The sequence below is a fragment of the Centroberyx affinis genome, unplaced genomic scaffold, assembly GCF_046629955.1.
Source record: "Centroberyx affinis isolate AG114_WGS23_722 - 3 ecotype Tasmania unplaced genomic scaffold, CSIRO-AGI_Caff_v1 ptg002517l_1, whole genome shotgun sequence".
NCBI classification, from domain to species: Eukaryota; Metazoa; Chordata; class Actinopteri; order Beryciformes; family Berycidae; genus Centroberyx; species Centroberyx affinis.
The window spans coordinates 38,241-64,476 of NW_027280738.1; the positions used below are offsets into that span (position 1 = coordinate 38,241).

A 26,236-nucleotide genomic window follows, 5' to 3' on the forward strand; every position below is an offset into this window, starting at 1 on the left:
GGTGGCACACAAGCTGTGGACGTGGGCATGCACACAATTTCTGTTACTCAGAGCCATGCATTTGCCAACGCAGGTGAATCAGGGAGCAGACCTGCTCTCCTGGGGAGGCCCGAGCCCAGGGGAATGGAGGTTCCACATGGAGGTGATCAAGGAAATCTGGCTTTGTTTCAGCAGGGCAGTGGCCAACCTGTTTGCGCACAATGCCCACTGTACTTCTCCATGGGGAGAGATGACCCACCCCCCAAGGCATCAATGCCATGGCACACCAGTGGCCTCAGGGACTGTTGTATGCTTTCCCCCACTCAGTCTTCTTCTAACCCTGTTGTAAAGAGGAGGGAGGAGGAGGTGAGGTTGATCCTGGTGGATCCGAATTAGCCACAGATGATGTGGTTCTCAGGGGTTGCACCCCTCTTGGACGGGAGGCCATGGGAACTTCCGGTTCGTTGGGACCTTCTGAGTCAGGCACAGGGAGCCCTGTTCCATCCCTCTCCACGGGCTCAAACTCTGGGCCTGGCCCCTGAGAGGGCCAGTCTGTTGGCCATGGGGCTCACGCAGTCAGTGGTTCAGACCATGCAGGGTGCTTGAGGACCATTAACAAGAGCAGCATATTCATATTACTGGGAAATCTTTGAATCATGGTGCAGGGCTAGCCAAGTTGATGCACTGACATGTACAACTCGAGACGTGCTCCAGTATCTGCAGGGGCTACTTGATGCAGGTAAATATAGCTAACATGTCACAGTTTAATCCAGTTGATTACAAAACACTAGAAGAAGTTGTGTTGCATCTAAAGTTTTCTACCTGCTGCCTTGATAGTCTACCGACAAGCCTTTTTAAGAATGTTTTTGATTGTATTGCATCAGATTTACTGCAGATAGTCAACAGGTCCCTTTTATCAGGTGATTTCCCTAAGGCCTTGAAAACTGCAGTTATTAAGCCTCTTCTGAAAAAGAATGATCTTGATGCCTCAATAATTAGTAATTACAGGCCCATATCAAATCTGCCGTTTTTAAATAAAATAATTGAAAAGGTTGTCTTCCTACAACTTAACAGTTACCTAACCTCCAACAATGCTCTCGATATCTTCCAATCAGGATTTCAGTCCCACCACAGCACTGAGACCGCTCTAGTAAAGGTTTTAAATGACGTTTGTTTTAATACGGACTGCGGAAAAATCTCAGTTCTAGTTTTATTGGACCTTAGTGCTGCATTTGATACAGTAGACATTTGATACAGTAGACCATGACTTACTGGTAGGCAGACTGGAAAAATGGGTAGGGTTGTCTGGCACAGTCCTAAACTGGTTTAAATCTTACTTACAAGACAGAGACTACTTTGTATCTATTGGTAACTGCGTATCTGAGTGAACAAAAATGGCATGTGGAGTTCCCCAGGGGTCGAACCTTGGGCCTCTTCTGTTCAATCTCTACATGCTGCCACTAGCTCAAATTATGCAAAACAACAGTATTTCCTATCATAATTATGTAGATAACACTCAGATCTACATAGCTTTATTAACAGATGACTATGGTCCAATAGACTAAATAAACTGAAATTATTGTTTTTGGAGCCAGAGAAGGAGAGACTTAAAGTCAATGCTCACCTTGAATCCCTCTCACTGGAGACTAAAAACCAAGTCAGAAATCTTGGTGTAGTTATGGACTTCAACAGCCACATCAAGACAATTACAAAATCTGCCTACTATCACCTTAAAAATATTGCAAGAATTAAAGAATTCATGTCCAAGCAGGACCTTGAAAAACTTGTTCATGCATTTATTTTTAGTAGGCTTGACTACTGTAACAGAGTCTTTACAGGTCTCTCTAAAAAAGCTCTTAGAGAACTTCAGTTCATCCAGACTGCTGCTGCTAGGGTTCGAACCAGGACTGAGAACATGGACCACATCACTCCAGTGCTGAGATCACTGCACTGGCTTCCTGTGTGCCAAAGAATTGAGTTTAAAATTCTGTTGCATGTTTATAAATCACTAAATGGTTTAGGACCAAAATACATTTCTGATCTCCTTCAGTGTTATGAACCTGCCAGACCCCTCAGGTCTTCAGGTGCTGCTCTGCTTACTGTTCCCAGGGTCAGAACAAAACATGGAGAAGCAGCTTTTAGTTTTTACGCTCCAACAAATTTCCAGAAAATCTGAGGTCTGCCTCCACTTTAGAATCATTTAAATCAGGGCTTAAAACTTTTCTGTTCGCCAGGGCTTTTTAAGAAATTTAGGGCAACACTCATCTGCACTGGAATTTTTATTTATTTTTATCTTTTACATTTTCTTTTAAATGTGATTATAATGCACTTTTCACTTCTCTAATCTTCTTGCACTTATTGTCTTTTTATCTCTCTTTATCTTTATTTATGTAAAGCACTTTGAATTACCGTTGTGTATGAAATGTGCTATATAAATAAACTTGCCTTGCCTTGCCTCACCTTCAACCCTTAGGGGCATGGTGGCAGCAATCAAGGTTGCTCGTGTAGGCAGTATTAGGCTTACTGAGGGTGGCTGCAGCCTCATCTCACAGTTTCTGAAAGGCACTCAGAGGCGTACACCCTGCAGTAGGAGGCTGGCCATCCCAACATGGGACTTAGATTGTGTGCTGGCTGCCTTACGATAGGGAGGCCTTCGAGCATCTGGAGTCAGTGACCGTTTGTGACCAGTGGTTGTCACTAAATGTTGCAGCTAAAAGAGAGATGATGCAGGGGTAATCTTGCGTCCGAATCCAGAATTCCTGCTGAAGGTGCTCTCGGACTTTCACCTGAATCAATCAGTGGAGTTGCAATCCCTCTGCCCCGCCTGGCAAGGTCAGGTGAGGAAGATCAAGTTTGGTCATGGTTTTGTCTGGTCAGAGCCCTGAAGGTTTACATACAGCAGACAGAGGCATTTTGGTAAATGGACCAGTTGTTTGTTTGCTTTATGTCCCAGTGCCTGGGTGCGCCAGTGTCAAAATCTAGTCTCACTGGGTTGTGGAAACAATCCAGCAGGTGTACAAAGTAACTGGTGCACCAGCACCAGTGGGAGTGAGGGCACACTCCACATGGGGCGTAGCAACCTCCTGAGCCTTGCGGTGAGGTGCCACCCTCTCAGAGATTTGTGCAGCTGCTACATGGTCATGTCCATCTACTTTTGTCAGATTTTATTGCTTGAATGTAACTGCTGGCACCTCCTTTGGGGAACGGATGCTGGGTGCCACTATGCATCTCCCTGGCCCGTCTTGGCCCGGCCAGGGAGATGTCTTATATCCCTGTCAGTTGGCCTAGCAGGGGGCAGGCCATCTGAGCGGCCTCTATCCTTTCACACCCAACCTTAGCATCTTGCAGGGTTGGCTATGCTTTAGGCTGCGCCTAGCACCTGAGCATAGGGAAGTGATACACAGAGTCTGGCGGTATCACCAGCCAATGGATGTGTAAGGTGTATATTTGTATGATAGTGTTTCAGAGGGTTTTTTGTTTTGACGCACACTTGCATTTGTTTAGAGCACTCTTGTGGCGGGGACATCTCATTCAAATACCATGGCCCAGTAATCGTTGGGAGTACTTGAGGAGCTACATCTGCTTTGTCTCCTGGGTCTCCTACGGTTTTGTCTTACAGGGTCCCTGTACATATGGAATATGTAACTGTGTGGAGACTCAATACAATAGAGAATGTTTGGTTACATTATAACCTTGGTTCTCTGAGTGAAGAGACTATCTTGCCAGGTCAACGCCGCTTGGGAACCTGTTCCAATGAGTACATGCACACCTGGGCTTAATATACCTGTCCATGGCCCACTTAGTAGTGTGTCTTAAAGAGATATCCATGTCAACTTCCCCAGTGGGGTCAGTCCCCGTACATATGGAATATGTCACTGTCTGGAGAGACAGTCTCTTCACCCAGAGAATTAAGGTTACAATGTAACCAAACATTCTTCTATGTAGAAGCCAACTCTCTGCGGCCAGAAGTCTGGCTGAGGAGAGCAGCTTATATGACAGAAGGGAAGGTAACCTCACTGCTTCAAGTTAGGCATGTTTGACAGACTGGGCAAAACGCATGGCACTAGTTTTATCTTTGATTGTCATCGTGATTTATGTTTTTGCTTTTAAGTAAGATGGTTTCTAGGAGTCCCTTGGGTATTTTATTGTTTTTTTCCTCACATCACTTATGTTTTATCACTGTGTACTTAAATAATGAACTCAAAGCAACTCTTAATGGAGTCAAGTGGTAAATACCAATGACAACTAACCTTTATCATCTTGCGATCATTTCTCATTCCAGAAGCTTGCAGGGTTTCCATGTGGTGGCGAGCGCTGTCATAGTCAATGAGCTTCCGGCTCCTCTTGGACACCCGAGTCTGACAGAGAAACAATCAATTAATCAATCAGATTAAGCTTTCAGATTCAACAATCAGGAATTCTATCAGCGCTATCAATGTGACTAGCAAGTTACAGAATCAAATTTAAAATGTCAAGTTTTTCCAAAGTGGCACCTTGAGGTCTGGAAACTGCTGGAGGTACGCATCCAGGTTGAGGAGAGTTGAGTCTACTAGTTTGTTATGGAAGTCTTCCCATAATGCATCACAGTCCTACAGAAAAACACACAACCCAAATTTTGTTAAAGCTACACCCTGTAACTTTGCATTTTGCCTGTGACGTCACCAATCCACAAAAACAGTTGGCTAAATGAAGGTAAACATGTTCAAGCCAGGTAACTGTGGCATTTTTTAATTTATGGTCATTAATGATAATGTGGCCAAACAAATGTCAAAATAGGTATCTTACTAAAACTACAAATGAGTGGTTGGTGCTGAAAAATAATATTACTCTGAAAAAATCATTTCTAAAGAAAACTTGCTAGCCACCCTAGGCTAATGATGTTACCACTGCCGTGTAAACAGGATTAAATAAAGATACATGAATCACCAACAATATAGCTATATAGCTAGGATCCAATATTTATTCCATTCTATTGCTTCTTGCCAGGTTGACTCTGCAATGCTATGGAAACATTACCCCTATTGCTAATGTTTGAAAGATAACTCTACAGCAAAGGAGATGGGAGTAAAACAGCAGCAAAAAGCTATAACATATATTGCCTGTCTGCCACAGATATAGGCTATATTTATTTGAAAATGACAACCAATGATTGTGTGTCTAATTAAGACAGGTCTCCAGTGATAAGGCCCAAGGACAGACTGCACATCCACAACATCTGGAGACGTTGAGATTGTGGACTTTACACTGCACCTTACTACCTCAAGTATAATACCTGTTGAGAGGGAAGAATGGAATACTAAATCGTGCCTCTGACCCTGTGTGTTCTGTGCAGCTGTTTTCTCCCCTTCCTCTGTACGTGTGTGTGTGTCTGGTTGTGTTGTGTGTGTGTGTGTGTGTGCGTGTGTGTGTGTGTACGCGGCTTCCTCTCTCTCCTCTCTCTGACTCCAGGTCAGTCTCTACCTGGCAGTGACGGGTGCTGCCCTGGCTCTTCATCGTCAGTGCCGCCCTGCTCTTCCCTGCTCTTCCCTGCTGCTGTTCTCACCTGGAGGCTGAATTTCGGCTGCTGCCCTCCTTTCACTGAATTTTTAGCGCTGGCCTCACCCCCCCCCCCTCTCATCGCCGCATGCTGCCTCTCTTTCTTTTTGTCTCTCTCTGTTTTCTCCTGTCATTATTGTTGCCCATGACTCTGTCAATGTTTTGCCCGGCACCTACTGCATGCTAAGCCGTCCCGGGGGCGGGGGGGATCCCTATGCCTCAGCCCACCCAAGGTTTCTTCCAAGTTTTCCTACTAAGATTTTTCTTGGGATTTTTCCTTGTGTGCATCAGGGTCTAAGGCTGGGGTGCCGGGTAGGTTAGGCTGTAGAATAGGTAGATTGTTTGTCTTGCTAAAATCTGCTCTTGCCTACCTTGTGTTTTGTTCACCGTTGATTGTATTTAGTTAGATCTAGCTAGACACATTCTCTGTAAAGTCCTCTGAAACATGCTTGTGATATAAATAAACAAACTTGACGTGGAACACAATACCAGTGCACATAAGAGAGTGTAGCACTTTATCTGCCTTTACATTAAAAAGTATGGTTGAAAGAAAATTAATCATGTAGACACTGAATAAATTCTTTGCACATTCTGAATGACTGATATGTACCTGTGTTTTAAGAGACAATTCTAATTCTAAGAGCTATGTACTTACTAATATATAGTATATAATATATAGTAAATATATGCAGTGTTGGGGGTACGCTACAAAAGTAACGCGTTACAGGTAATATACTATTTTTAGCAGTAACGAAGTAATATAATGCGTTACTAATAGGATTTTGGTAATATTATTACAGTTACTATGTCAAGTAACGCGTTACCACCCGAAACACACCGCGCGCCAGACCGCCACCGGCAGAAAGTCAAACCAAACCAGGAAGAAAACAGACGCAGTTTGAATGCAGACTAGTTGCTTAGATTGAACAGTGCGAAGCTAATCAATATGGCAGATAGTACTAAGATGGAAGACAAGACTGTAACTGCTGAAGCCTCTGCAAAACAAAACAAGAACCTTTAACAGAAGAGGCTAAAACAGTTAAGAGGGAGAGGGAGGGCAGCGCGAGACCCGGAGCGCCTGGTAGCCCCGCGGATCGATCGGCGTGAAGTTCCCGTTCCCCGGCCCCCCGGGGAACGGGACTCTGGTCACCGAAGCCCGGGAGCCCGACGGACCCATCGGCGCTGAGCGCTAGTTCTATAAGAGGCTAAAAGAGCTACGAAGGAGCGTGACAAAGCACAGGGTTAGACCGACCAGAGCTAACCGCGACCGGGGGTTCACTCGTCGGAGAGCTAGATGAGCTGAAGAGGTTTAAGACCGACACCGAGCTGCTTTCTTTCTCCTAGTACACATGTAAGTGAAATACCAATAAGCGTCTCAAATTGTGTTACCGAAGCTCTTAACTGGCGGTGTCGTACTTCTGCAGTTATTTTGGTGAAAGTAACGCAAAAGTAGTATAATAAGTAACGAGTTACTCTACACAGACAGTAATATTGTAAAGTAACTTTCAAATGAAAGTAACTAGTAATATGTAATATATTACATTTTGAAAGTAACTTGCCCAACACTGAATATATGGTGTTGATATCTGTGATATATATACACATTGCAAGAGTGTTGTAAATTGGTAAGACCCGTGTTTATATGTGTATATATTCATTATCAGATGAAATATTCTATGTCTCTCTTATGCAGTCTTCACTCTCTACCCTAAGGCCCAGGGACCAGATGATAATTAGCTTAAAATTAGCTAACTCTGGTGTAATATGTTATTATGCATGGTCCCTGTTTAAAAAAACCCAAAAAGAATAAATAAATAAATGTGCTTTGCATTTCTGTCGTAATTTCTTTTCTATTTGTGCATTGAAATTTCTATGTGATGTTTGTTGTGTTGGCCGGTCGGTCGGTTGGTTGACTGGCCGACGAACCGACCGACAAAGTGATCCATAGACAATGGCAATGATAAAGTCGAACACAAACAAAAGCATGTTACTATTTACAAAAGAATCAGTATTCATATTGCACATGCTGGTACATCTGACAGGGCCCACTCCAAATTGTGCTCCATTTGCTTGTTGTAATCAGGTCATATCCTCAGACAAAGATGAGAAAACAAAAAACATTCGACTTTGTACCATTTTTTTCAAATCACATACTACTCAAACACACATTCAATAGTTAGTTAGCTCCACATGCTAAAACACCCATATGAACTAAAATGCAGCCATCAACAAAGCTCTAAAAATAGTATTTGTTTCAGAACATTTGATGCAAGTAGAGACAGAGTTCAAAAGATGTCTGTAGCCACGCATATGGTAGCTATTGTTAGTGCAATGAGTGCTAACTAGCATTGGCTATGCTAGGCAAACATTAATAAAGAAGCCTGTGGAGTTGTTTTCTGCAGCTTTAGCAACTCTCTCTGTGGCAGCTCAACTTCACCACATAGAGAGATGCTAAACAGACATAGAACCAGCAATACTATGTGGGGGTCTCTGCTGTAAGGCTAACAACATACCCTTATGGTAAGTGCACTAACAACACTACAGCTAATATGCACACTGCTAATAATGATTGAAAACCAAAGTTTAAGAACTAAAGATTTTTTTACCTGTACATTAAGAAAGAACTTAGATTTAGATCCATGGATATTGTTTCAAGCCAATAAGGGAAAAACGGGGAAAGGGAGGGAAAGAAAGAAAGAAAAGAATCAAACAAAAAAGAAAGGGGCATGTGACACTGACCTTGCCAATAGTCATGACGTCATCCTTGCCATGCCAGTCTGGTTCGTAGACTTCATGAAGAGACTCTGTCAGGTTTATGGAGGCCTGCTGCATTCCTGTAGGGCACAGCACTAGCGTTAGGGTTAGCCTGGCACATAAATGTAAGACACAGATTCAGGGTTAGCCTGCTGCATCACCATAAGAGATAGCACAACTGTTTGTACCCTCAACCCATCTTATGTCAAAAATGAATTTATTCCCCAAACAGCTAATATCTCATCTATATTTTACACAGCACACCATACAGTCACTGAAGGACTCTACTGTGCTGGAACTGCTTCTATCTTTTCAGTCCCTAGACCTATTTGCTATTCTTTTCAGTCCTCATCCTCCCTGACACATCTACTGTTCTCTTTGTTTTTCATCCTCCTAGACCTATTTACTGCTCTCTTTGATCCTCTCTTTTGTCCTGATCTCCAAAGACTTATCCATTGCCTTTGACACTGTCCACCAGATGCACCTCATCAACCTTGCTGACCCGGGTCTCTCTGGATTTGCTTTCTCATGGTTTGCCCTCTACCTGTATGACAGCACTTATCAGGTATCATATAGAGGAACTCAGTCTTCACAGCGCACCCTCTCCACCGGGAGCGTCCCAGGGCTCAGGGTCCCCTCCTCTTCTTTTTCTACACTACACTGGGCCCTATCATCACATTCACCAACTTCTGCCATTGCTATGCTGATGAAGCTAAACTATTTTTCTTTGCCATCCTCTGACATCCAGGTCAGAAGAGCGTATCTCTGCTTGCCTCACTGACATCTCCGATTGGATGTCGGCCTACCACCTCAAATCACAACAAGACTGAGCAGCTCCTTTCCCCTGGTATGCCCAGAATGTTAAGCTTGGTGTGGCTCTAGACAACCAATTGCTATGTAAGGCCTGAACTGCAGCTACAACCAAATCCTGCAGATTTCAAGTTCAAGGTTATATAGCCCTTTATCACGTGCATGCATTTACAGAGAATGAAACTAACTAGATCTAACTTATCAATAATCAACCATAGAACAGAATGATATAGGACAAACATCAGGAAAAACACAAGACACACAAAAGCAATCTACAACATCAGTTGAATCAGACGCTTCCTCCCAAGGGACCAAGGACTTGCTCAGCTACTTTCAAGGATACCTCCAAACCATGGTCCAGTCCTACACCCCATACCCCCAGGCCATGGCCCTACACCCCCATACCTCCAGGTCATGGGCCTACACCCCCATACCTCCAGACCATGGTCAAGTCCTACACCCCCATACCTCCAGACCATGGTCCAGTCCTACACCCCATACCTCCAGACCATGGTCCAGTCCTACACCCCATACCTCCAGACCATGGTCCAGTCCTACACCCCATACCTTCAAACTCCAGTCACAACACTAGAGTCACTCCCCATCTTCCATTGTAGGCTGAAAACTGATCTCTTCAAGAAGTACCTTATAACTCCCTGTCCCACCTAAATCTCATCTCCTGCTCCGATATCTTCTGCTAATATTTGCTCTAATATGCTCTTGTCTATCCTTAGCTCTTATTTCTAATATTTATTGTTTATTTTCTCCCCTAACACTCCTCTATTAACACGATCATACAAGGGTCACAGCAATAGATTGTCCCATCTATTGCCTGGCGGTTGTTGCTCTGAGCCTTGACCTCCTCACTATTACTATTGGTTGCTTGTAATGACTATTGGGAACTTTGGTAAAGAGTCTTAGCTGAATGCCTAAATGCACAGTATTCTGTTTATATGTGTGTTGGGGTTTACCTTTAATGGCAGCCATGTAGGCCTTCATCTCCCTCTGTAGCCTGGAGCCCTCTGACTGACAGGGGAGACACACATTAATGGTTGACCTCTCTCTCTCTCTCTCTCTCTCTCTCTCTCTCTCTCTCTCTCTCTCTCTCTCTGTCTCTCTCTCTCTCTGTCTCTCTCTCTCTCTCTCTCTCTCTCTCTCTCTCTCTCTCTCTCTCTGTGTTTCTCTCTCTCTCTCACACACACACACACACACAGACTTAACAGAACACTGGTCCTAAATTTGAGGTTCAAATAACAAAATGACACATAAGTGACACATTAATTTCTGTGTTAAGGGTAAGGAATATAGATCAGGGTTACACGCAGAGAGGAGGAGACAGCAGTTGACTGTTTCCATCTGTTTTAATCAGATTAAAAGAGGTGTTCTTACCTCCTGTCTCTTGAAGTTGATGACAACTTGTTCAAACTGCTCATCTTTTGTCTCATCTGCCTTCCCAAGCTTCTGTAGCACCTGCAAACAAAATTATATAGGGTTAGAATTTTTGACATGCAACAGTTATAATTTCTGCTTTCCCATCATAGAACGTCATTTCTAAACAAGCACAGATCCTGTACAGACCCACAGCACGTGTGTTCAATTCTATGCACTGAAGCAATGTGACATAGTTAAATGACCTAATTCCACTAACTTTACTTAAATACCACAAGGTAATAATAAAATAAGATAAGATTGCACTTTATTGATCCCCTTGGGGAAATTCAGGTGACACAGCAGCAATTGATGGCCAATACTAAAGAAGTAAAGTATGTAGTACAGGAAATAAAGAAATAAAGGAAATAGCTACTAACATAGAATAAAGGTAGTGAACATAATATACAACAATAGAGACAATGATGATGAGAGGGGTTCTCCAGGATAGAGTTTATCTTTCCCCTCATCCTCCTCTCTGCCACTGCCTCCAGACTGTCCAGTTTGAGTCCAACAACAGAGCTGGCCTGTTATTACCTACCCTTAAACTTTGTAGGGCAGCAGATGTCGAGTTACTGTTTACAAACACGTTACTAACACTGGAGAGTTTGCTACTGGTCTGCTGATCTGTGCATCATCAAATGACAGACATGACGTGATGCGCACATCAGAGAGTGATTTAGATCAATACACAGACCAACTTTTGACTTTGTGCCTCTGTATGGGAAACACTGCATGTCACAGTCAAAGACACCCAGAGACCATCTCATGAAGCGACAGATGACTGACTGCCTGCCTGACCTGAATCTGTCTTGTGATGCCCTCGGCTGCGCCGTGGGAAAAAGACACCTACTTAGATTTACAGTTTACTGGTAAAATTGCTCCAATAGCAGAGGATAAGTAGAGCCAGTGGCGTAACTACTGCCAGTGCAGCCAGTGCAGTTGCACCGGGGCCCAGAGCTCCAAAGGGCCTTCCAAGGCATCTGGTGGGTCCATATCCTCCTGATGGGCGTCCAATTAGTTAGAACAGTCACTGAGACTGTATAATATACTACCAATAACCCATACTAACCACACAGACCTACAGGCCTCTCTTTTTGGAGTTGTCTGCGCTGTGATAGATATGCCTTCTAAAGCATGATGGAGAAGGTGGTAGTGCACGTGTGTGCATGTGGGCAAGGGTCCAACAAAAACATTTGCACTGGGGCCCATCATTAACGTGTTATGTCACTGAGTACAGCATTCTTATAACTTAGTTAACTTAGTTCCAAGTCAGTGGTGACAGCTGCCCATCATGGCACCAGATACCAGGCCCTGAGAGTCCTGGGCTGGCACTTGTAAGTGTTGCTGAACATTGGGTTAAGACAGTGTAAGTTAGCACTAATCACTGCTTAAATATCAGATCTTATCTATCTCTACAGTTGCTTAAAGGTCCCATATCATGTAAAACCTTCCCTTCCGTCTTTCATTGCTATGCAACTGGTACGCACTCTATCAGTTGAGCCACTGGGGCGCCCACCCTCCATGGCCTAATTTAACTAAGAGAATTGCAATAACGGTAGCAAAGGAAAGTTAGCTTGGTAGCTAACATCACAACTTAAAAGAATGCTAGCTAACGATAGTCAACCCCTCTATCGTTTACAAAGAAACTGCAGCTCTAACAGCAAACAGAGTTGAAGCAACAGTTAGCCAACCTCTCCACATAGCCTCAGCTGTTTCATTAAATTAACTCGATGGACATTAAGACAAGGAAAGAAACTGTGCTCAAACATGGACTGCGATGACTCACTTCTATGTTTTGGTTTTTCTGCCACTTGAAGCAGAGAGAGACATCTAGTGGGAATTTGGGCTCTGATTGGTCGATTGACAGCCAATCATGCTGCTGGACAACTTTGCCCACAAAAAAGGACAACCTACACCAAACCCAACATATTGAAGATTGCCTCAGTGGCTCGCTTAAAATGTCTGGAGTAATTCAACCCCTCACCATCTTCTACATATTCTACAGATCAAGATCAAGTATAACCTGTGGCAAAGCAAAACATTATACTTGATCCCAGTAGACAAAAGCAGCATCGAATCTCTAACAGTTTGTAACCATCGATAGTAATATAGAAACAATCCAATGAAGCAATGGAGTCACGTTAAGGATACATTAGAAGCACATTTAACACAGAATTTGAAAAACACACAAAAAACACTTAACTAAATGCTATGCAATTAAGCCAGTTGCCCCAAGAGCAGGTGGCACAGTGGCTCAGTGGTTAGTGCTGTCGCCTCGCAGCAAGAAGGTCGTGTGTTTCTGTGTGGAGTTTGCATATAAATAAACTAGACTAGACTAGACTAGACTAGAGCAGCAACCCAGAAGTCTGTATCCAGCCATTTAATTGGCTATTGAGTAGTTGCAGGGTTTTCTTCCTTTTCCTTAGCTCAACATTTCACCAGCATTTCAACGACAGAGTCAGGTCATTGAAGGGTCATTGTTGTCCATCAGAACAGGTTTGTACAAACCATCTACAATCAAAGGGCTGTTCCACAAAGCGAGATTACCAGTTAAACCAGGCTTATTTTAAAGGGAATTTGGTCCCACAAAGAAGGTTTAAATAAACCTGAGCTAAATTACCAAAGAAACTTATCCTTGCAGACTAGCAGGGTCCCAGTCAGACTAACTTCAGGCTTAACCAGGGTAACATTCCTTTGACCTGACTAAAAACGTGACGTTTTTTCCAAAGTTCTGCTTTGGTCCCTCAAGTCGAACGAGTCTAATTTAGGTTGCAAAATAAGATAGCTCTTTTCAGACTTTCTAACATAATAATAAACTTTAGTACAGCACTTTCCGAAACATGTGCTTACAGAAAGGCAAAAACAAGAAAATTGTACAGACAAACCAGTAAATAAAGACAAAAAAGAAGCATAGTATGAATAGAGCCATTACAAAAAGGCTATTCCATAAAAATATTTTTGACAACACCACGATCATGGGTCTCATCACTAATGGTGACAAGTCTGCCTGCAGAGATGAGGTCAGCGCCCTGGCAGGATGGTGCCAGGACAACAACCTCTCCCTCAATGTCAGCAAAATGAAGGAGATGATTGTGGACTACAGGAGGTTGCAAGGGAGTGGGCACACCCCCATACATATCGTAGGGGCTGCAGTGGAGCAGGTCTGCAGCTTCAAATCCTCAGAGTTTACATCACGGATGATCTAACCTGGTCCCTGCACACGGACAAGGTGGTCAGAACTGCCTGCCGATGCCTCTTCTTCCTAAGGAGGCTGAGGAAATTTGGTATGGCCGCTCACATACTCACAAACTTCTACAGGTGCATCATTGAGGACATCCTGTCCGGCTGCATCACCGCCTGGTATGGCAGTTGCTCTGCCCATGACCGCAAAGCTCTCCAGAGGGTGGTGAGAACAGCTGAGCACATCACCGCCAGAGAGCTCCCATCACTACAGGACACTTACCAGAGACGCTGCCTGCCCAAGGCTCGCAGGATCACTAGGGACTGTAGCCACCCAGACAACTAACTCTTTTCTGGCTTTGTTACTGGCCATGATTTAGCCTTTTTTCATTATAACATTTTCATTCATCATACTATTTGATGAACAGCTGCTGCTCTGCGGCTCTCTCTTTAGGTCTCTTTCTATTCCATTGTGAATCGATGCGATCCATGCTTGATATCTTGGGTGTGTGTTTTAAAGCCGTGAACATGCAATTATTTTGACTGTTCAAACCAGGCTTGGCTTTGTGGAACAGCTAAATTCCAGATCAATTAGGTTAACTTAACTCAACTAAGGATTTTCATATTAAGCCTTGGTTTTCTTAGTCTTCTTTGACGGCCTTAAGGAAGATGGTTTTATATCCCATGTGAAAGAGAGTGCCTCTCTCTGAACAGAGCACCTGTTTAGGTTAGGGTTACCCAGACACCTGGATTCCTACAGACCAGTTCATTATATGCGCTGACAGCCACAACCAATGAGATTGCAGCAGGGTGGTTTGACTGACATGAGAGCACAAGGACAGCCAGGGAATCAGGGAGAGAGATTTTATTTGAATTTCCACCAGTTCTCTAAGATAGTAAACCGGTCTGCCCCACTTTTCTGCCCCTTCTGCCCCACTAATCACTTAGAAATTACAAAATAAACTGAAAGATCACCTCCTTCTTCATTGCATTTACTGACATGTCCAACAGGTCAAACTATTGATGGGAACACCAAGGTGTCAGTTCAAGCCTCTGAACGGTCTCACTGTGTTTCACCCAGAAACACAATCCAACAGACAGCCTGCCTATTAAATATTGACATGGCTGAACCACTCCCTAGCCAAACAGTCCTAACAACCATAGCCAGACTACTAAACATCACAGCAATGTTGGCTAACAAAATGCTGCTGCTGCTTCACAACTTAGACATGCTAGTTGATTTTAGCATGTGTACTAAATCGAGCTCTGTTGTCTGACACTACATGTTTCCAGTGTGGAGGAAGCTTTATGGACAACAATAAAAGTTGGGACACATTTCTTCATTCCTAAGATCGACCAAATCTACCTTTTCCTGAAAAGTTAATTGAGCGTGAAGGTATACTCCGCCCAAAGTGCTACAAGTTTGATACTGCCTTCTCTGACTAGTCAACAATATCATCATGTTAGCTCTTAATTTACTATCAAGATGGCTTTCTGTCTGTTCAAAGCTAATCTGAAGGAAGTGGAGCAGGTGGCAGAATGTTATCTGCTCAACACACATGCTTCAACTTGGCAAGTGACAAAATGTTAAATTCTTAGTTCCAGCTTAGTTTCCATAGTTTCAAAGTAACATTAGTGTTTTGATCCTGTGTTTTGTAGAAAGGTAGTCCTATTTCCATTGAAACAAGTGACAATTTATGTCTCCTCTGTCTCAGTGTGAAGCTCTTCTCACCTTACACCTTTTCATCCACCTTAGATAAATGCTGAGCAATAAAAAACAAACTTGGTGGTGGGGAAATGATGTGTTCAGCCATTTGAAGGAACAGTGGTAAATGGATCCTTTAGCCTACTTACCAAACATGTGATCCAAGGTAACTGCTCATATGTCTGCCCAGCTCTACACAAGCAGATATTGGCCTATTCAGCCATAATTAAAAATAGATGAATACATAAATAAATAAATCTATTAATAAATACAAAACTAAACAAGCGGCACTTGAGTTTCTTAATGTCCCACCATGATATATTAAACATAAGTTATGATGAGGTTATTAATCAAGCTAATTAATGCATTATCAAATACTTCTATGTCAACATACTGTCTTGTATTGATATGAATGTCTTAAAAAATTAAGTATTTTCAAGAAAATCTGTTTTCCTTATTAACATGCAGATTTATGCAGCAAATTGCTCCAAAATCATATTCCGTTCATCTACTCTATAGAGGAAACCAGACAGACAGACACACACACATCGCAGTGACTATTTTAAAGGAGACGGCCTTCACCCGAATATGTTCGGCACGCGGATGTTATCGGCTAACTTTTTTTATTGCCTTTGCCATCCTCATGCTGCTGTGTCGGTCTGCAAATGATGTCCCCTGACCCCACGTCCTTCTGTGAATAGCGATGGTTCCACCAACGCTCAGAAGCTCTCTCAAATAGGGCCTGGTCTTTCGCTTTCGCTCCCAATCACCCCACTTCCCCGGATTTATAATATACCGATACACTTGAGTACTAGAAAAACCGGAAAGGCTCAATGGTTGGTGGGCCTGCCAGCCCGTCATTGCTGCCAACCTAGACAATTTGATCCACATATCTGCTCTCAGTCCAACCAAGCAAGCAAGTCCAACCAGTCCAACTCTTATTGAACTTTCCCCAATGGACTGCAACTTTTTCAGCTCTTCCAGGTCTTCGGGGGGGGGGGGGTTTAAGTGTGGCCTGTCCTGTGCTCTGTGCCCTTATTTATAGACCGCCTGAGCGGAACATGGAATTTTTAACTTAATTTTCTGATTTCCTATCTACTATTATGCCTACAGCTGAACGCATTTTGATTTTTGGTGACTTTAATATCCATGTTTGCTGCCCATCCAAACCACTTGTCAACGACTTCATGAATTTAGTTGATTCATTTAATTTTGTTCAGTGTGTGAGAGGCCCTACACATGACCATGGTCATACTCTAGACCTGGTTCTGTCTTCGGGATTTCCCATGGGTAACATTGAAACAGTCAATGTTTGCCTATCTGACCACAGGGCAGTTGTGTTTGATGTCCCTCTACCTCATCAGAGTCTCATGCCGAATACTTTTAATCGTTGCTCACCTTCTATCAACCCTTCCACTCCCACGCAATTCTCAGCTGCCTTTGCTGCTTCCCCTCATTGGTATATTAGAGGACCCCCCAACCAACTAAGTACGGAGGAGCTGATCACTATTCAACACCACCTGCTCAACTATCCTTGACTCCATTGCCCCCCTTAAGCTTAAAAAGCCCAAGCCTAAAAACCAGCCCTGGCTAAATAACACCATGCAGGCTCTTAGAAGAGAATGTAGAGACTTCCGGTTGGCTACAGAGCGTGAGTTGGTGTGTTTAAAACCCTCAGAAACTCAATTCATAGATATCAAAGTCGATTTTATTAAGAATATGAAAGGGGGGAATAAAGTAAAAGGCAAAGGGATACAGGATAAACCGGGGAAAGATCTAAATCGTGTAGATCAACCCGAAGATGACGTGCGGGGAGCAGAAGGCCAACATGGCGATGAGTCAGCAGCGGGAACAGAACGCACAGGACTTGAAACTATAAGTAAGCAGATTAGGGAACTCAAATCAGATCTAAAACAAGACCTCATAATGTTCAAAGAAGAAATCAAACGTGATATGAGAGAAGAGTTCGTCGAGTTCAAGCAAGACATTAATCAGCAGCTTATGACCAATATGCAAGCCATACAGGAGCAAAATGTGAAAATGGACGAGATGGCAACGCGAATCGATTAACTAGAAACATGGAGTGCAGAGGCTAATGTTGCCCTTCAACAAACGTTACAGGATCAGCAGAAACTGGAGGACAAGTTGAATGACTTAGAATCAAGAGCCAGACGAAATAATCTGCCTATTCATGGTGTACCAGAGGGCGGATCAAGGACGGAGTTTGTGGATAAGTTGTTCCGAACTGAACTCAAACTTTCCGGCAACATTGGTCTACAGATACGACGCGCCCATAGAGCCCTGGCACAGAAACCGAGCCCCACCTCGCCTCCGAGGTCTATTATAGTCAACTTTCAGCAATACAGCACCAAAGAGATGATTATCCAAAAAGCATGGCGACAGAAAATCACAATTGGAGAGAAACAGCTGTATTTCGATCATGACTATACAACCACGGTTCTACAACAGCGCAAGGCGTACGTCAACATTAAAAAGGCTCTCAGAGAAAAAGGCATCCGTTTCCAGACGCCCTTCAATAAGATGCGTATCCACTGGGACAGCGGTGTGCAGGTGTATGGCAGTGCATGGGCAGCAGCGCAGGAGCTCCGGCAGCGGGGGTACAGCGTGAAGGAGCCAGAGAGGCCGACCGGCAGAAGACACCTGCCGAGCATCTCCAGCGGAGCGCATCGTGGCGGCGAGCGGGACCACACGCAGGTTTGGATACGGCCAGACGGGCTAAAGAACGCCTACAAGAATTTCAGTGACAGACACCGCAATGAACAGTATGGTTATATAAGAACAGATGTTAAATATCCTGTCCTCTATATGTAAGTATCCATACGCCGACTGATAGGGAGAATGGGAGTTCATTACTGCCAACGAACTCGCACTCTAGTATGTGTGGAACAGCCTGCAGGAGGGGGCCCTTTCTCTATGGGAGGTTTCCCCCTTCAACTCAAAACTGGAGAATGTTCTTCAGACTTTGGAGGTCTTTATTTTATAGTTCCAATGCTTAAAATGAGCAGTTCTAAGTTGGTTGTTATGTTACAGTTATTTTTTCCTAAGATTTCTAAGGTTAGCTTGTGGGAGCATAAAGACGCAAGATTTTTTCAGTTTAGTTATGATGCAACCTGAACAGGTAAATCTAATGTCCTTAAATGTTAATGGATTGGGAAATCCAATTAAAAGAGCAAAAGTAATGGCCAAATTCAAAAGGGAGAAGGTACATATAATTTTTCTGCAAGAAACCCATCTCTCTCGACAAGAACATGAGAAATTAAAACAATTTGGATATAAAAATACTTACTATAATTCATACGTACAAAGTCATAGAAGAGGGGTTGCCATTCTTATAGCTAATAAGATTAAATTTGATTCCTATAAAGAAATAAAAGATAAGAAGGGCAGATATGTCATTGTAAAGGGAAAACTTGAAAAAAATATAGTAACCTTGATAAATGTATATTCCAGATAGTGACAAGTATTTCTTCAAATCATTGTTTGATGTAATTGCATTGGAAGCTGCAGGTATTTGCATATGTGGTGGAGACTTTAACGTAGTATTAAATCAGAAGCTGGACACAACTAGTTTAAAGAAAAATAAGAACAAGTTAACAAATTTAATCAACACAGCCTGGGAAGATATTGGCTTTTTTGAGGTTTGGAGGTATGCTCATCCACTCGACAGGAATTATACTCACTATTCGGCTCCACACTCAATGTACTCCAGGATAGATTATTTCTTTATGCAAAAAGGAGACTGTTACAGGATGAAGGAATGTAGAATTGTGGTATTATTGGATTATTGGATTATTAGAGAACATACAACATTTGAGGACACAGATTAATGATATACTAGAGCAAGAAATTGAGAAAAAGGCACGATTTTTGAAGCAGGCATATTACGAATTAGGTCCTAAAGCAGCCAAATTACTTGCGAAAACAACAGTACCATTTATAAAATACAGGACCCAGAAACAAATCACTTGAAATATCATCCAGAAGAAATAGAAACCATTTTCTTAAACTATTACAACAACTATATACAGAAACATCTGCAACTAAAGTGGAAGTAATGAAAAACTTTCTTAGTGAATTAGATTTACCTTGTATTGGCAAAAGACATACTAATTTAATTACAGCAGAAATTACACTAGAAGAAATTAAGAATGCAACTGGCAATTCAAAATCAAGTAAGACCCCAGGTAGTGATGGTTTTCCATCAGAGTGGTATCAAATCTTCAAAAAAGAGCTATCTCCCCTTCTGCTGAAAACATTCAATTGGATTAAAGATGAAGGTAAACTCCCCCCATCATGGAAAGAGGCAATCATTACAGTAATCCCAAAAGAGGGAAAAGATAGGGAATATAGCAGTAATTACAGGCCTATTTTAATTCTCAATGTTGATTACAAACTGTACCCATCAATTATTGCAAAAAGACTAGAGAAACTTCTCCTAGAATTAATTGATGAAGACCAAACAGGATTTGTTAAAAACCGTCAAACACATGACAATATTAGAAGGACCTTACATTTGATAGATAAAATACAAAAGGAAAATAAAGCTACGGTATTACTAAGTCTTGACGCAGAAAAGGCTTTTGATCGAGTCAATTGGGAATTCCTTTATCAAACTTTAGAGAGATTTGGCTTTGACAAACAATCAGTTGAATGTATTAAAACACTTTATCAACAGCCAATAGCTAGAATAAAAGTGAATGGGTCGTTGTCTCCAGCAATCACATTGGAAAGAGGAACTAGACAAGGCTGCTGTCTCAGTCCCACATTATTTGCTATTTATATTGAACCACTGGCCCAGGCAATTCGTCAGCATGAAGAACTACAAGGCATTAAAATAGGACCTAAAGATCATTTAATTAGCTTATTTGCAGATGATGTCATGATCTAATTAACAGATCCTGAAGTCTCCCTTCCTATATTGATGGGAGTTCTAGAAGACTTTAACTACTATGCAGGTCATAAACTAAATATTACAAAGACACAACTTCTAGCATTTAATTATATTCCTTCAGAGGAAATCAAACATGGATATGTCTTGAGGTGGGACATGAAATCAATAAGATATTTGGGGGTGAATATTGTAAAAAAATCAAAGTAAGTTATATGAGGTAAACTATAATCCGATTATCCAAAACATTAGAAAAGATATTGAGAGATGGTCTACCTACCCATTAGATTTTGGTAGTAGGATTAGCATAATTAAGATGAATATTTTGCCAAGACTGTTGTATCTATTCCAAGCTTTGCCAGTAGAGGTCCCACAGAACCAGTTTATAGCCTGGGATAAACTTATTTCTAGATTTATTTGGGATGGAAAGAGACCGAAAGTAAGATACACAACACTTCAGTTGGCCAAGCATAAAGGAGGAATGGCACTCCCAAGTTTAAAGAATTATTTTTACGCAGCCCAGTTTCGACCCGTTTCGACCCGTTTTGTTGGTGTAATGATAATTATTTTGCTAGATGGAAGGACATTGAAACATATGTAGAGGGTTATCAGATTCAGTCGGTTTTAGGTGAAAAAGAAATTCCCCCTTTAGTTAAAAGTAAGATAGACTCAATAACCTCTGGTACACTAGAGTTATGGTTCAATTTTGTTAGGCAATTCAAACTAAGGACAGACCAGAAAGTACTCAGATGGATAGCCTTTGACACTCAATTCAAACCAGGAGAAAATTATGCCATATTCAAGCAGTGGGCAATAAAAGGTATTACAGCAATAGGTACAGTAATAGAAAACAAGGAATTACAGAGTTTCCAAACATTAAAAGACAAGTTTGCCCTTCAAAATCGGGATTTGTTTAGGTACATACAATTCAGGGATTATTACAATAAGGAAGTAAAGATGAACAGTCCACAAGAGATAAACTCAGTTTTAAAAGTCATGATTGATGCTTATAGGCCTAATAGTAATTGTACCAAAGTAATCTCCATGTTTTATGAAAGTCTAATGGAATGTAAAGGCAATTCAACTTTCAACATGTGAAACCAAAGTGGGAAAACGAATTCCACCCAACATACCTCCACAAGCTCACACCAATGGAGGGAGTTTAACTGAAAAAATTTGGTTCATTTTTTTATTACACCTAAAATCCAAAGTAAAAGATCTTTAACACACCAGCCCTGTTGGAGACAATGTGGTTGTTTAAACGCACACCACACATTTTTTGGAGATGTGAAAAATTTAAATCATTTTGGGAAAATGTACATTCAGTTCTGATTAGTGTGCTTGGATACGAGATTCCGTTGTCATGTACTATCTTGTACTTGGGCCACATTGCACCAGTAATACTAGAGAGGGATCGATGCTTGGTTAAGATACTCCTTACAGCAGCTAGGAAAGCCATAACTAGAAGCTGGTATAAACCTGAGTCTCCTAAGCAGAACCAGTGATTGGACATCATACAGGAAATATGGACTATGGAAAGATTGACTTGTGTGCTAGGTTTGAGGAAAGATTTGTTTGCGAAGAGATGGCAGAAGTGGATACTTTACCTAGAGAAATTATAAGGACACTGACTCACATCTTGTGTGTGCATTCTAAGTGTAAGGCAGCTACTGAAATTTTCTTTTCTTTTTCTTTCTGTATTAATGTGTCCTCCCACAAGCTCTGTTTTTTTTTTCATTTCAATTTGTTCAATTAATTTTTTATTCCAGTTGATATTTCTATCTTGACTCGTGAATGTGTATATTTGTTGTACCCTGAAAATCCAATAAAGATTAAAGTTTAAAAAAAAGAAGAGAATGTAGAAAAGCAGAGCGGAAATGGAAAAGCAATAAATTGCAAATTTTCTGACATCTTAAAAGAAAATCTCAGTAGATATCAGCAGCAGTTAAAACTGCAAGATCTCAATATTTTTCTGATATCATCTCCAAACACTCACATAAGCCCAGAGTCCTGTTCTCCACTTTAAACTCTCTCATTTGTGAACAATTTCTAGCTTTCTTTGTCAGTAAGGTTCAGAGCATTAGGTCACACATCATACCCCCTCCACAGGACCTCTCTATCACATAGCTAATAGTGCTGCCCTAAGCCACTTTGAACCAATTTCTCTTCCCTACTTGATAGAAATTGTTTCTCAGATGAGACTTACTACCTGCCCCAGTGATATTATGCCATCTAAACTCCTCAAACAAACCCTGGACTCTGTATGCCCCAGTATTTTCTCTATTATCAATAATTGTTGACTGGCACTGTTTTAAACAGGCAATGGTGCATCCACTCCTTAAAAAGCCCAACCTTACAACAGTTAGTTCCGGTCGAGTAATTTGATTGGACAAGAGGCATTCGATGAGTGCTGATATGCAGTATAACAGCACTGGGACACTGTACTGTATATCACTCCGCTTCACAGGTGTTCTAATGTAACCTTGATTAGGCTGCGTTCACACATAGCGTTTTTTTGTGTGGAGAAAGCTGCCTGGAGCTTCTTGTGAGGAGAAATAAAAAGCAGATCACGACAACGTCATCTGACGTTAGCTGAGTAGCTGGCTAGCTAACCAGCTGGTTAGCACTTCTAGCAGACAATACAGTGCTGTGCAACAAACAAATGCTTACCAGATATTCCGAGTACACGTCTACACAAAACTCCAACTTAATTCGCACCTAGCGACAGCGCAAATATGGATACATTTGACCTTGATTATGAACGGTCGGCCGAGGGGGAAGATTGGGAAGAAAATAAGCTGAGATCGTCTGTGCTAACCTCAAAGTAGCATGGATTTTTTAAAAGATATTATATATTATATTATATATTTAAGATATTTATTTATTAATATATTTCTAATGATGTCAGATTCTGTCCTCCATATTTAACTACCTTCTTGAATTATACCTGCTATGGAACAAATTAAAGTGTGCTAAATATGTTTGTTTCTAGAGCCATGAAAGTGCAACCACACCACACATAAATGTATGGTGTGGTTACCAAGACAAATCCCGCTACACTTATTAAACTTGTCAGATAAAGTGGTTCTGTTCCTATTTTCCATTTGTTAACACTCTGGAAAGAGCCTTTCCTCATAGCTTCATGAATGCTACATGTAATAGTCAACATTATACAACATAATAACATAATACAAGCTAAGTTTATGTTTCAAGGTTACATCAAATGTCCTAGTTACTGTGTATGTAATAATACTGAAATGAGCCTGCCATGTGGTTGGCATAACCATGTGGTTATATGAAAATTAATTAACTAAATTACACCAAATTTATTAAATCCTGGCTTGAATGTTTCCAGTGATGAACACATGTTTTACAAGGACTGCTCACTTCTACTACAGGAAGTTAACCAGTGAACAGAACTGGTAAACAACAAGGCGAGACTAAATTTATCTGAGTAATTGCCCCTGTAAGGAGGAAATTGTTGGGCTTATTAATAGGGCTTGCTTTCTCCACAGCAGCTGATTTGTGTATGTGTGTGTGTGTGTGTGTGTCTCCACTGAAAAGGCCTCTGCATCTAGTGAGCTGACTGTGCACAGACTGTTACATATGTTACGTAATGTAGAGAAACAGCCTGATTAGACTGAGCTGATTCAGTGAAAAGGAACTGAAACCAAACTACCAGAATGATCTAAGAAGAAACTGTGTGTTCCTGGTGAGCTATTCAGGTCCATCCTGGTTGTTACTTATTGTGATTAAAAAATCATCTTTATTTTGATAACGTTACCTGATCTACAAGAGTCTACAATTCACTATGTACATAGCCTATTGCATGTCAGTCCTAACGATATATACTACCTAATACTATCTATACTAACCACACTAAATAAGATAAGATGCACTTTATCGATCCCCTATAGGGGAAATTTGGGTGTCACAGCAGTAATGTACAGTACAGTAGCAGATTTGCAGAAATGTCAAGGGTTGAAGTTCTAGTGCAGGTTATGGGTGAGGGGGAGGGTCCTAACAGTAAGTACTCTCCATACTGTAAACTGCTATTACCTAGTGTTTAGTACATACACAGTGCTGTACTTGAACTTGAACTTTGTCCTGCTTGGGGATTTTAATAGACTTGATCTGTCTGACCTGTGGTAGACCACCCTAGGTAGATTACTGTCACAGATAGTCAAAGACACAAGAGGCTATGCTATCCTCGACATGATTGTGACCAACATAGGTGATCTCTATATGCGCCCCTCCATCCTTCCACCAATAGGATGCAGTGATCATAATTCTGTTCTGTGGACCTCCAAAGCTGCTCCATCTGAAGACAAAGTGAGGAAGAAACAGACCAGACCTCTTAGAGATTGTGACATGTTTAACTTTGGTAAATGGGCCACGTTACATTCTTGGTTTTGAAGCGTATTAAGCCAAAGATGCAACCACCAAGGCTGATGATTTCGACCAGACACTTACCAGTGCAGTCCAGACCTACTACTCTGACAATGTTGCTCGACTTAAGTCTGCCAATCCCAGGCGATGGCACCAAGAGGTCATGGCCATGGCTAATGTGAAGACAGCTGAGCGAGTAATTAGTGTACCTGCAACTGAGGACATTGAGACAACTGCAAATATTATAATACAATGTTTTACTGAGATATCATGTTGGCAAAGCACAGTACTCAGTACCACCCAGCTACCATCCTTTCTGCCCACCATCCCAGTATGGGATGTCTACAAAAGCCTATAGGCTGTCAAAGTCAGCAAAGCACCTGGCACAGATTTAATCCCCCAGAAAGTCTTGAAGGAGTTTGCTTGTGAGATCAGTGCTCCTCTTTGCCATTTCCTAAATTCCTCCTTTAAGGCAGGCTGCGTCCCTAAACGGTGGAAAGAGGCAGTGGTTATCCCCATCCCCAAAGCCGTTACATTTACAGCAGTTAAGACCCATTTCCTTGACTTCCCAGTTTGCAAAAATGATGAAAACTTTGCTCTCCAGTGGGTTCTCAAGGACATCTCATTTGACCCCAGAAAGCTTGGGAGTTTGAAGGGCAAATCAACCATCCATGCCCTTGTCAAATTAGTTGACTGTTTAAAAACACAGACAAACCTGGCTCTGTCTGTTCACTGGTAACTACCGATTTGAGTAAGGCCTTTAACCATAACATAATCAACAAGATCCTGACCATGGGAGTGAGGCCTGAACTAGTCCCTTGGATTTGTGACTTTTGTGGTGCCTTATCGGAATGGGAGTACCTCACATGTGGGGTGGCCCAAGAAGCCCTCCTTGGACCTATCCTCTTCCTTGCCCTTGGTGCCCGTAACCCACTCTGGAAGTACATTGATGACATCAACCCGCTGGAGTCCAGACAGTGGCAGCAGCCCTGTTCCACCCAGGATTGGCTCAATGAGCTAAATATCTGGTCCACCCAAAATAACATCCCATGTCGCCATGCACATATTCAGTAAAAAGCCACCACCAGCACCACCTCTTTCCATTAACAACATCCCCGTGTCTATCCTGCCTAAAATCAAAGTGCTGGGCCTCTCCATCCAGCACGACCTCAGGTGGAGTGACCAGGTAAACACAATGACGGCAAGCGCTAGCAGGAAGCTTTTCCTTCTCAAGCGCATCAAGCGTTTCTCCATCTGACCTACGAGCCATTTATATCGGCTACATTAGACCAGTGCTGGAGTATGCAGTCCCTGCTTGGCATCCTGATCTCACCCAAGCCTTGTCCACCCAGTTGCAGCGTGTGCAAAAGAGGGCATGTCGCATCATCCTGGGAGCATCTTACACCAGCTACCAGCAAGCCCTAAACACCCTAGACATCCCCCTTCTTGAGAAGAGGAGGGAGCAGATCTGCCTGAAATTTGCTCTTTCACTGCAGTCCTCCCACTCCTTTGACTGGCTCCCCCCACCTAGAGAACAAATATCT

General features: G+C 42.1%; 1 protein-coding gene across 1 annotated transcript in view; it reads right to left on the bottom strand.

Moving 5' to 3' along the window:
* Positions 1 to 26,236, bottom strand: part of amph (amphiphysin) — a 69,158-nt gene that overhangs the window by 32,931 nt on the left and 9,991 nt on the right. The window contains exons 2-6 of the mRNA XM_071534319.1: positions 10,468 to 10,548; positions 10,050 to 10,104; positions 8,254 to 8,348; positions 4,473 to 4,568; positions 4,230 to 4,337 (exon numbers count right to left, since the gene is read on the bottom strand). Of these exons, the coding sequence (XP_071390420.1) occupies positions 4,230 to 4,337; positions 4,473 to 4,568; positions 8,254 to 8,348; positions 10,050 to 10,104; positions 10,468 to 10,548 (435 nt within the window). The remainder of the gene's footprint in view (positions 1 to 4,229; positions 4,338 to 4,472; positions 4,569 to 8,253; positions 8,349 to 10,049; positions 10,105 to 10,467; positions 10,549 to 26,236) is intronic.